The sequence below is a fragment of the Girardinichthys multiradiatus genome, chromosome X (assembly GCF_021462225.1).
Source record: "Girardinichthys multiradiatus isolate DD_20200921_A chromosome X, DD_fGirMul_XY1, whole genome shotgun sequence".
In the NCBI taxonomy this organism is placed as follows: domain Eukaryota; kingdom Metazoa; phylum Chordata; class Actinopteri; order Cyprinodontiformes; family Goodeidae; genus Girardinichthys; species Girardinichthys multiradiatus.
Window position 1 is genome coordinate 25410626 of NC_061817.1, and position 12792 is coordinate 25423417.

Consider the following 12792-nt stretch of genomic DNA (forward strand, 5'->3'; position numbering starts at 1 on the left):
AGTCAGTTCTTCAACAGTCAACCAGTCACAGATGTTTTCTAAACATAGGTTAAAACTGTTAAAATCTTTGTATAATGCCAATCTTGAGCCAGGCAATATCAGAACCATCTTATCTGGGCTAAGGAGGAAAATGCCTGCACAATAGTACCAGAGTCTGGAGGGAGAGTGGAGAAGCAGAAAATCCAAGTTTCTGAAGATCCATTGTGAAGTTTTTACAGTCAGATAATATTGGGAGCCATGTCATCTGGCTGTGTCAGGTGTTTACCAGGATAATTAAAGCTCTCCATGTTTCCTTCTGCTAACAAACTATAAGCACATGCTGATTTTATTTTCCAGCAGTACTTTGCACCTGCACACACTGCCAAACGCACCTATATCTGCTTTAATGAGCGTGCTCGATTGGCCAGCAAACTGGTTTTACCTAATCCTCAGAGAATCTGTGGAGCATTGTCAAGAGGAGAGACACCAGAGCCAATAATGCAAACGAGCTGAAAGTGCAACCTGGGCTTCCTTCACACATCAGCAGAGCTACAGGCTGATCACCCCCATGCCACGCTGCACTGACACAAAGAATTCATGCAAAAGAGCCCTGACCAACTACTAGATACATATACTGTACAGGACATTGAGATGCTTTTTAGTAAGCAAACATTTCTGTATTACATTTTTTTTAAACGGTACCTGGATAATATCCTAATCTGAGTAAGGGAATTTTTGTGTGTTCATTAGCTTTCAGGCATAATCATCAAAATTAACAGAAAATTATGGTTAACATCATTCTGTTTTTGATGAACATATACTGTATAATATGACTTTTAGTTGTTAAATTGATTTTACCTGAATAAATTCACTTTTCAATAATATTCTTATATTTCTAACTGAACCTGTACATATTATTAGCTCTACATTCAGTAAATGTTAATGCTACTTAATTTTTGTGTTTTCAGCCCAGAAGGTGTCTCCCTTCTACGAGGAGTGGTGGTTCTTGGTCGTTATTGCTCTGGTCGGTCTCATCTTCATCCTCCTCCTTGTTTTTATCCTCATCATCCGAGGCCAGAGTAAAAAGTACACTAAAAAAGCAGACCCAGGTAGGAAATGCAATCTACCACAAAATATTTCGGGTGTTTGTGCAACTTAAGCAATCGGGTGGAATTAGTTTTCATCTTAGACAAGTCTGCAGAGAAATGGAAATTTAATGATACTGCACCTGGAGTCTATAACAAGAACAAGAGTGCGTAGGCCCACACAATTAAACACATTATCTTGATTTTCCTACATTGTCTGGCTGACAGCGAAAACATGAGAGTAAAGGTTATCAGTAAGGGAGCTGAAGTAGACAAATATTATTGTCCAACTTGAATTGCAGCGAGGATCAATAACACGACAAATGGCTTGGCTGCGGCTTAATGCTTGGGCCATTAATTAGATGGAGAGTAATTATAAAACTACAGCACAAGTGGCTCCTATGCTATTGTATGAAGGGGAAAATTTGCAAGATTGTCAATTATCCAAATTGACACGACCCAGTAGACAAACCCAGTTTGTTATCTCCATTGTTAATTGCTTATGGTCTGTGGGTGATTATACCATAATAATATGACTCATTTCTGGGGATGATCTAGTCATCCAGTAACAAATAGTTAGTAGTCCATATGAAAACAGTCATGAGAACTTTTGTCTTACAGTGGATGGCAAACAGCTGCAGGCTTAATGTGTTTAACAAAAGTTAGAGCTATGGACCAGGTCTGAGAAACCAGTGATTATGTAATGATGCAATCAAACAGTCAAGGAAATATTTTGGCTTATTTTGTAAATGTTACCAAATAATAGAAATAATTTATAAAAACGTTTATTGTTTTGAAAGAATGTGTGAGGGACATATTTCTTTTAGTGAAAGTCCAAAACTAAACAAAAAAAAAAAAAAAGTTTCATTGTAAAATCAACACAGTGTCATCTTCAAACAAATGTCCAGGCAACCACTCAAACTGCACTTCACTTCCTCTGACCCACGGAGAGATGGTACGTCTAGATGAAGGACATTTCCCTGCCCTGGAACTCAACAACAGACGCCTTTCTGGGAAAAACTCCTTTTGCCGCAAAAACGGCATTTACACCCGGTGAGCTGCTTTTCACTGCTAAAGACACAAATGAACATATTTTAAACTTTTCTTTTTACCTACTGTATGTTTGGGCTTGTAGCATACCGTAGTTGTATTTATTTCCATCTTCAAAGTAGAGAAATAGGTTAAAAAGTGTGAAAGAAAGAAAGCGACCACAAGACAGCCCAGTACGCAGTCGAAAGTTAATGAAGAGCAATGACACTACATATGGAATGTAAGACTACGGCATTTGTTCAGAAAAGTCTGCACTTAATTTGCTACAGTGGCAAATTACTGCTTCACTTTTTGATTTTTGTTCCAGTTTTGACCAGCATTATCCCTCTACATTTGCACAGGCTTCCACCAACACTCTCATATCTCCAAATAACTTTGCAGTGTTTCTGTGAAAGAGCAGCAGTGAGTAGAAGGAGTTGAAAGTCTAATTTTCTGCAATAATCAGTCCATATTTTAACTGTGAGGTAGTTTACTGCAGTAATTTAGCTACTAAAATGTTACAAAAGGATACAGCTACTTTAGCTCTGTAAATCAGTCTTTAGTTAGTTTCCCCAAAACAACAAGTCATTTTACATTTTTTTGGACATTTAGGCTAATGCTAAATATGTGTTAGTTTGAAAGGAAGGTAAAATATTCATAGTCATTAATTTGGCCTATTAGTAAACATGCAGGGGACCTTTTAACCTTTATGGAGAGCAGTTACTGATTTTACTTTATAACAGCAGTCATTTTGCTGTTATAAAGTAAAATCAGTGAAGAAAAACATATTATTTCACAACATCTACGGTTGATTTAATGGTCTAGCTGCTGACTACACTGACCTTTTATCACAGTGGCATGGACTGTGTTATGTCTTCATTCCTTAGTCTTTGGTTATCACTTATTCTAAAGCCAAGATTTAATTTGCTCTAATTATCCTGAAGCAAAAAGGTGCTTCCAAAAGAGTGAATGTTTTGTGTGGGTGAGGATAAATCTATAAATCTATGCTGTTCATACAATTACTTTCAAAAACCTCACCCACGTCTCCTGTAAATAGGGTCTTTGGGGATGGTAAGAATGCACACGCTGTCCTTTTCCTGCGCTGTCTATAAGCAGCCACACAAACATTCATCATAATCCCATTAGAAAGGTATTTTTATCAAGTCTAGAAAAGTGTTTTCTGTTTACAATGGGTGGCAATAGCACAAGCGATATGTCATCATCCATACATGGTAATGGGGATTCTGCTTTAGAGAGGTGTGACAGTTTATTTTGTTTCTGTAAATTCTGTTTTAAAATTACTTCACAATTTTTAAAAGAATAGGTTGAGGTTGTCCAGCTCTAAAACATGATGATATTCATCTTGTTGTAACATTCAGTTTACCACTTTCATACCTTTTTTATTTCCATTTCTCAAATTTATTCCTGATTTGTTTTGTTTTTTTACTTATGCATAGTCATTTTTTACTCAAAATACTGATAAGAATTTGTATTATACTTTTGTGTATTGTCGGTCTTGAGATATTGAGCCACCAATCTGAGCCTCCTTCCTCTCATCTCATTTATATTCAGTGTTTTGGGAAGCGGCAAACTATACAGGGGAACAGCACAATACCAGGCGATTAGCATTCAAGAGCATCTGCCTATGCTCTTTCTCTGCCCATCCCTGCTTGAGACAGAGTGCTTTTGGGTCAGAGCTGCTTATTTTTCTTTGACCTTTAGCCTTTGTTGCAGCACTGTGAGAGTTATTCCAACATGAACTACTGTCATCAGGACTTTGGAGCTCTGGCTGTTTGGTAATGTTTGGTTAAACATTTGACAGGGGTTTTAGAGATGCTGCAGCATTAGAAGTTTGTGCAGAGGCATGGGTCATGGTCAGACGGGTGAGCTTTGTTACAGGCAAAGAGCCTGCATCTTGTCACAGCAAATCCTCAACAAAGATGTACTTGTGCACATTAGTGTGCACATTATTGTGGAATGTACTAGAGAGTACATTCACATTCAGGTTGATCTTCCATGTTCGTCTTGACCATGGAGGCCAGAAAGGGGGATCAAAGGAACTCTGGATGCTCTAACTCTTTGAAGAGGTCTAATTTGCAAATGAAGTAAAGGTGAGGGCAGGCTTCCAACCGGACATTTGAACAAGTGAAGGAAAGAAGGAAAATAGCCAGATATGGCAAGCAGAGGGAAAGTGCAGCCCTTCTAAACAATTCAAAGCTCTGGATCAATAGCCCCTCCTCCACTACACTCACGTGGTGGCATCTTTTTGATGACCACCCACTCACATCATCCTCTTTGACCTAAAGGAGATGTATGTGTTTGTTCTGTCAACTGTTTCATGGCCGTTGTCATGTTGGGTCTTCTAAGCTTGCTCTTAAGTGCAAGCAGTAATTTAGCTTCTGCTTGTGTAACTGAACACATATTAAGTTTTATCTCAGAAATTGTTAAGGTTGTCTGCTTTGTGATTAAATAGTACACTTGACATCACAGTTAGTTTTTTCTCACCTAGCCCAACTTTCAGCATTTTCTATTTCAAACCAAGTAAGCATTTACTTTCATGCTACTGCCACTTTAAGCAAGCCAAGGAAAGTCTTGTCTTTGTACGGTTATTATTCACCTTTTTTTCTGTACACCATTCACACATTCTGCTAATGTCTTACCAGAATTATGACTTAGTCAAAATACAGCAGTAATAAAGGTAAAATCCTTCTGTATTGCTTATCTTTAGATTTAAAAGATTTAGTTAAAATTTGTATTCCTTTTTTCCCTTTTTAATTCCAGATGTTGCTCTGAAGTCAGAATGTGTAAGTTCTTGGTTGGAGAATCTGCAATAGCACCCCTCAAAATTGGATTTCAAATTTGGAAATTCTGCAGTTTCTCACCAACCCTCACATCAAAATCCAACATGGATGCCTTCCACTTAAGCACACGCTGGAATATGTATCTGGGAATGGCACCACATCAAAATTTGGCATGTTCCAGTTGCAAATTGCAAAGCCTGTTGGATTTGCACATTGTTGTTCTCAATGACTTGGGTAATTGCTATTAGGAATTCAAGGTGACAATAAAGTACTCTCTGCAGCCACTTTATTAGGTACACCTGTTCAATTACTGTTGAACCACAAATCAGGCAATCACATTAATTTATTATTATTTTTTTATTATTTGTTTAGTTTATTATCATTATTATCTCCTGAACATGTATACATTTGAAACACATGACATATGCACTCAAGTGCTTTGGGAAATTTGAGGGGAAGGGTTTAGGATAAAGTACAAACGTATGCTGGCTAACCTCAACTACAATTGAAACATGTAATTCAAAGATTGCACAGAAAAAGACACTTACGTTCTAACTCCAATTTCACTTGACTCTGAAATACCGTTCAAGAAACATCAAAAATCTGTAATAACAAAAGAAGGAAAAGTAACAACAGTAATAATAATAATGATTTCCTTTTCTTCCCTCTTCCTTTTCTATTGTTCTATTGTAAGGGCTTTTGTAAGTTTTCAATTACTTTCTATAATGTTGGATTTCATATATATATATATATATACTTTTTATACATTTAGAACAATTAGGTTGATCATTCAGGCAATTTCATACACTAACCTTTCTGATGGATATACACCAGCTTCTATATGTGCCCTCACCTTAGCTTTGTGGAAAATACCAGTGCCTCTGAGATTGTAACTGGAATATCGTTTGGATACAATAGAGAAGCATATGGTCATGAGCTTTGTACATCACAACTGCTGTGTTTAGGTCAACAAGATTATGTAATCTTAAGGTATTCAATTTAATAAAGAGTGGATTTGTTGGGGCAAGGTATACTGCATGGTTGACCACTCTGAGAGCTTTTTTTTTTTGTGATAGGAAAATAGGTTGCATATTTGTTTTATAATTATTCCCCCATATTTCCCACAATAATTAAGGTATGGAAGGAGGAGATAATTTAATAAAATACAGAGTGGATTTTGATTTACAGAGGTTTTGACGTTAAATAATATGTTAATAAGTTTGGATATTTACATTTTTAAAGTATTTATATATAATTTCCAATTGAGCTATATTGATTCCTAAAAATTTTGAACACCCTTTCAGTTACCACCTCACCAGTTTTGAGTTGACAATGTTTTACTTTTCTATTCCCAAAAATAATGTATCGTGGCTTTTTTTTTTTCAAATTTAGATAATTATTGAAATCAAACCATTTTTTTAGCATTTCAAGTTCAGTTCCCACTGTATCCAAATGCAACTTAAGATCTTGTCCAGAACAATACAGGCTGGTGTTATCAGCAAATAGAATACAATGTACATTTTTTACAGCATCATATATATCATTTATATACAAAATGAACAATTTTGGTCCCAGGACAGAACCCTGTGGAACTCCATGTGTTATTTTTAAAGTCCAAAGCATGGTCGCCTTAGTAGAAATCACCCCGAGTTTAATGACCAAAGTCCAAATGTTCGCACAGTCCTCTTGTTGACTTCGGATATCATTGATACAACCAATGAAAGGGAGAATATCTCAATCAGAATGTCTACAGAATGTCTCGGTCCCCAAACTTTATTTCAATTTTCGATGAAGAACACAGGGTTCACTCCATTCATTAGCCAGTTTTCCAGTCATTCATCCAGGAGACATAGGTTGCAAAAGTAAATACAAAGTAACCAGGAAGTATGTGTGACCAACAATGTCCTCTCATGTGAACGAAATTGTCTCTCCCATCATTCGGGCTTAACTTATAATGAATTATATCAAGATATATATCATATGTAAAAAAAACTATGAATCTATGTTTTTTAGATGCTTACAACTACTGCAGGGCGCAGACATCTTGGATTGTGACCTCAGTCATATCCACATGGCAGCAACTTATTGCATTTAGGCATCAAGATGCTCTGAAGAGGACTTGGTGAAGTTCAACCTGAGCATCAGATTGGGGAAAAAAGGAAGATTTAAGCAGCTTTGAACGTGGCATGGTTGTTGGTACCAAACAGGCTGGTCAAGGTATTTCACAAATTCTTGGATTTACAGAGATTGGTCCAAGAAAGAGAAAACATCCAGTGAACTGCTGTGGTGTTGATGGAAATGCCTTTTCATGGCTGATCAAAGGAGAATGGGCATACTAGGTCCTCATGATCAGCAACAGTAATTGAATTAACTAATACTTACAACTAAAGTATGCAGAACATCAAACCATGCCTGGAAGCCGATGGGCTACAGCAGCAGAAGACCACACAAGGTGTCTCAAATCACTTTTACCCTAGTACTACATTCAAGCCACATCCAGCCACACATGTGCACACATTCGTACACCAGCATGCAAAGGGCACATCAACATGTGGCAGAGGAGGAAGCTGGAATCAAACCCACAACTTTTTAAATGCAAGATGACTACTCTTTCCATTGAGCCACAATCCCCTCAAAGGTAATAACTGTATGATGTTGTACTGCACTTTGTGGGTCACTATGAAATAATGCCCAATGTGCAAATAAACAATTCATCGGTGCAGCTGTCGCCATCTGTGTAAAACTTAATAGACATATCGAATTTTCAAATTATGTTTGGTGAAAGAAAACTCTAACTTGCCAAGCCAGAATTCAGATTTAAGGGGAATTACTGATTTAAAAGAACAAATTAGGCACAATAAGACAGATGAATCAAAGTAAGATTTGTTATATTAATAAATTCTTTATTTGCAGTTCTATCTCAGTCTTTATTATTCAGTCAGTCATTTTACCACTGCACAACCTCTAAGAGTGCAAGTGTAGTGTGTCTGCATTGTATTAAAAAAACATTAAATGATAAGAAATATATTATTATGATATTCATCTATACTGCTGCCCTACTGGTAACTGAGTTTATATAACAATTAGAAACATGATAGATTTAAGAGAGTAAAACGCTCTTAATGCAGGTGCAACACCATTCATGAATTTTCGGTAATGATGCATCTTTTCTGTCTTTATTTCTTCTTTAGGCGTCCTACTTCTTAGGTACAATAATTGTAGCATTTTTGGAAAATATAATTTCTTTTAATTCTAGTTTATTTTACTCTTGCAAATGTGACCTGCTAAAAAAATGCCAGATTTTAGACCTTAAAAGAGCAAGGTTGTTGTTTTTAAGTTTGTAGGGATTTTAGAGATCCAAGTACATGCTATCAAGCGAAGAAGAAAATAATTTTTCATGTCTTTTATGCTTCATTGACATAATTCCCATATTAAGCCCACTGATGTAGCTCAGTCAAGTGAAGGTAGTGGCCCCTTTTTAACTTTCTTATGGTCCAGTTCCATTTTTAGTAAAACGTATACACAGTAGCAGTCATTAGAAGAAATGAAAAATTATTGCATACACTGATGCTTCTTCTCTTGCTTCATGGATATAATGACTGGATATGACAGAAACAAGGGTTATTTTCTTACTTGACTTGGATCTTTGTTACTGAGCTTTTCTGCAGAAACTCTAAATCTCTGTGTGACTAATTTTTCCAAATCATTCAGGTTGAATCGCTCCATTAGGATTTTCATGAGCAAGTGAATAATGTTATGTGTAACATTCTGTTTGTGCGTCACATAAAGATTGAAATAAGCTGAGCTTTTTTTTTTTTTTTTAACTGTTAACTTTTAATGATTTTCTGTGTGGTGCTGTAAAAGGTGTGGGAATATGTTTTTTTTTTTTTTTTTTTGCTCACATTTGCTTAAATATAATCAGATTTTTAGAGTCTATTTTATGTTTCCCATTTAAAATCAAACAGTCATTGTTACTTCTCGACTTTTTTTCCCCTATCTCTTTAGGTCTCCTCCAAGACCCAGTCCTGGAAGCCTGCACTACTCAGATGAGGATGTCAGCACTAAATATAATGACCTGATCCCTGCAGAAAGCAGCAGTTTGACTGAAAAACCCTCTGAGGTTTCTGACTCTCAGGTATAGCTGGCTTACAATCTGTAAAAAGCAGTGAAAATAAAGTTGAATTAAGCTCTATCAATTTCTCAAAGTGACAAATTCCTCCAGGGAAAAGTTGTAACCTTTTCAGAAAAAGATTGTTTTACCTCATTTTGCTATAGTTAAAAACTAGACAGTTTTATGACCATGGGGAAGTGTTTCCTGTAATAAATTAAAGCAATTTTGCATGACAATCTGCCTCAAGTGGATCATCTTGAAATTAAGTATTACCTACTAGCATATCTGAGCTGACATCTCTGAATCTTTTATTACCAACTTTTTAAGGATGAAAAGGGTACGCAGATACTTTTTGTGCCCCCTGTGTGCTAAAATGTCTTCGAAACTAATTAATGTTTCTCTAGCAGGTATTCATTTATTAATGTAGGTGGTCCCGGTTCATTATGATGTGTGTGGAATTGGTAAACAGATGATGGTTTAATGTGATAAGAGTAACCGAAAGGTGCAAAAGGCAAAAGAGCTGTTTATTGCAGATTCTGAACAAGTCGCTTGTACTCTTGTTCATTTATCTACTACCTGTACAGTCAAAGCATCGTTCAAGCTGAACAAACAGTGTGCTCCCCGGAGACGCAACCTGGTGTTATTCATTTTCCTCTGCATAGCCTCCTATTGTTCACCTGCCACTTATCCAAACAAATGGTCATTCGACATCTGCTAGGCCGTAGTATCTAAACAGACTTTTTTGTGAGTAAGCCTTTGTCACTCACGCAAAGTCTAATGTTCTCTTCAGGAGTAATTTACTGTCCTTTTTTTTTGTGGGTGTAGATGCGGTTTGTTTCTGAGCAAGTATGATATAGCCACACAATCACTCATAACTTATGATCTTAACATTACAAGAAAGCAAAAAAAAAAAAAAAAGATTGTAAACTATATCTCTATCCAACTCTAGGATGCTCTTGGGTATAGTTATCACGCTTGTGCCTTACGGAGCTGTTGGTGAGCACTGCAGTGTGTCTAACAGATTCCCATTAGAAATGATGGTCTGCTCCTGTAGAATATACCATGCATTAATAGATTTACAGTTGTAAGTAGAGGTTCCCTGCTGTGCTGTGATTCAGCATTGTGTCTTTGTCAGTGAACAGCTCAAAATAGAAATAGTTAGCCTCCATTAGGGCGCATGAAAATGTAGCTGTCTTGACTTTTGTTCTGTCTCTTCTGATGCCTGACTGTTACGATCTTACAGGGAAGCGACAGCGAGTATGAGATGGACCAGAGCAGACAAAAGACTCACTCCTTCGTCAACCACTACATCAGTGACCCCACCTACTATAACTCCTGGCGGCGGCAGCAAAAAGGCGTCTCTCGTCCGCCTGCATACGGTTACTCCCAGCCCGAGCCCCTGGTGGAGCAGGAGTCCCGCCCGCACCCACCGCCCGTGCCCCCTTTGCCACCTCTCCTTCCCCAGATCACCTCATCCCCACAGCCCCAGTGCCAGGGCCCAGGCCAGGGCACATTGTTCAGGCCTAAGGGAAGCCGGACTCCCACCCCCTCATTGCTTTCCTCCGACCCCCCCAGCCAGCACAGCACCCTTTACCGGCCCCCCAGCAGCCTGGGCTGTGCCACTCAGGCACCTACCGCAGGCTTCTCCTCCTTTGTTTGACACACAGCTCTCCTTCTTACAATCACCCTGAGGACAAATCTTTGATTTTCTTTGTTGATTTATTTATATTTTGCTTTTGCTTTTTTGTATATTTTGTTCTGTCTGAGTGACAGAGTTTTTTGCTCAATATTAAGCATTGCAGGCATTTTAAATAGTGCTTTCTCCTCTGTGAAGAGTGTGTAAGTATGATTGTGTTTAGTGCATTTGTTTGGTTAATCTATGTATTCAGTATTTTATGAAAAGACAATCATTTGAGAGATTTTCTGCATCGATTAGGGTACATTTGATGGATCAACAATGTGAACTAGGAAAAACATAACAGTTCTGGAAAAAAAAGAAATCATTGTTATAAAACTATTGTATATTTGTTTTTCATGAGAGCTTTATGAAGAAAAAAACACCATAGATCCATATAGAGTATGGGCCACTTGGCTTATTGAAAATGGATGAACCAGTCCGGAAGGAAAAAGTACTGTCTCACTAAGGACAAAGCAAGAGTGAGGAATAGACTCTGATCTGGAGAGAGAGGCACGTGTGGTCATTGTTGCCTTCGGCTGCCTTTGGGTTTCTCACTCCGTCTAGTCACTGCTGGAGCTGCAGTTTATTGTTTACTGTATGTACTTGTCTCATATTGTTTACCAGATATTTATATCAATCAGCTTCAAGCTCTGAAGTTTCCAACATCACTAGTGACAAATGCTATGAATCACATTAAAATGTTGTGGCACCTTTGTAGTAGTCTGAGGATGCTGATTATGGGCTGGGGCTTTGTCCATCAATATCTGCATATGTTTCTTTTAATATTAAGGGGCAATATCAAATGATATGTTGCAAACATATATATTACAGCCAAGAATGTTGAAGTATAACTACAATTGTTTAAAAATATAGGGTTTTAAAATTTATTTTTACAAATAAAAATCTGAAAGGTTTTGTATGCATATGTACAGTATTCTGCCCCCTAGGTTAGAATTTAGGGCAACTCAATAGTTAACCAGCACCTACCCACCTTTGTTTGCCATCACAGCTATAGGTCTTTCAGAATATGTCTATACCAGCTTTGTAGAACATAGACTGAGTTTTTCCTTTCCTTTCCTTTTTGTAAAATAACTCAAAAACAGTCAGTTTGAACAGAGATGGTCTGTCAACAGCAAATAATTAATCTTGCTAAAGATGCTCAGTTGAGCTTAGATCTATATTTTCTCTGGTCCAGTCAGTCATTTTCTATACCGCTTCTTCCATAGTGGGTCACAGGGGAGCTGGTGCCTATCTCCAGCAGTTTATGGGCAGGAGGCAGGGTACACCCTGGACAAGTTGCCAATCCATCGCAGGGCAACACACAAACAACCAAGCACACTCATTGACACACCTCAGGGCAAGTTAGAGAGACCAATTGACCTAACAGGAATGTCTTTGGACTGTGGGAGGAAGCCGGAGTACCCGGAGAGAACCCACGCATGCACAGGGAGAACATGCAAACTCCAGTCGAACCCACAACCTTATTGCTGCAAGACAACAGGCTACCAACTGTGCCACCATGCAGCCCCTTTCTCTGGTCCATTCTAGATTGATATAGTTTGATTTAAACTGTTCTATATTAGCTCTGACTGTATGTTTTGTTGTTCTGCTGCAAAATGAACCTCCAGCCCACTCTAGCCTTCTGTAGCCTCCAACAGGTTTTCTTCCAACATTGCCCCATCCATCTTTCCATCAAATCTGACCAGTTTCTGGAGAAGTAAAGCAATCCCAGGGGCATCATGCTTCCACCAACATGTTTCACCATGGGGATGGTGTGATCAGGGTGATGTGCAGGGTTTTTTTTCTAACAAAGCTACCAAAGCATTTTTTATGTTTGTCAAAAGGTTCAGTTAAGATCTTATCTGTCCATTCTTCCACATTTGCTGTGTTCACTTCCCGACTTGTGGAAAACAAGACTCTTATGGTTTTTTTTCAACAATGGCTTTCTGCCTGGCACTCCTCCATAAAGATCAGATTTTACACATTCTTGCACCTGATCTGTGGATCTCTGCAGCTTCTCCAGAGTCACCACAGGCCTCTTGGCTTCTTCTCCAAATAAATATTGTTTCCCCGGCTTGTTGGTTTAGATAGACAGCCATGTCTCGGTAC

General features: G+C 37.9%; 1 protein-coding gene across 1 annotated transcript in view; it reads left to right on the top strand.

Annotated features, from left to right (window-relative positions):
• LOC124863503 (protein sidekick-2-like) overlaps positions 1 to 11396 on the top strand; it is a 146695-nt gene extending 135299 nt beyond the window's left edge. The window contains exons 42-45 of the mRNA XM_047357890.1: positions 948 to 1088; positions 1973 to 2117; positions 8900 to 9029; positions 10249 to 11396. Of these exons, the coding sequence (XP_047213846.1) occupies positions 948 to 1088; positions 1973 to 2117; positions 8900 to 9029; positions 10249 to 10665 (833 nt within the window). The 3' untranslated portion in view covers positions 10666 to 11396. The remainder of the gene's footprint in view (positions 1 to 947; positions 1089 to 1972; positions 2118 to 8899; positions 9030 to 10248) is intronic.
• The last annotated feature ends 1396 nt before the right edge of the window (positions 11397 to 12792 follow it).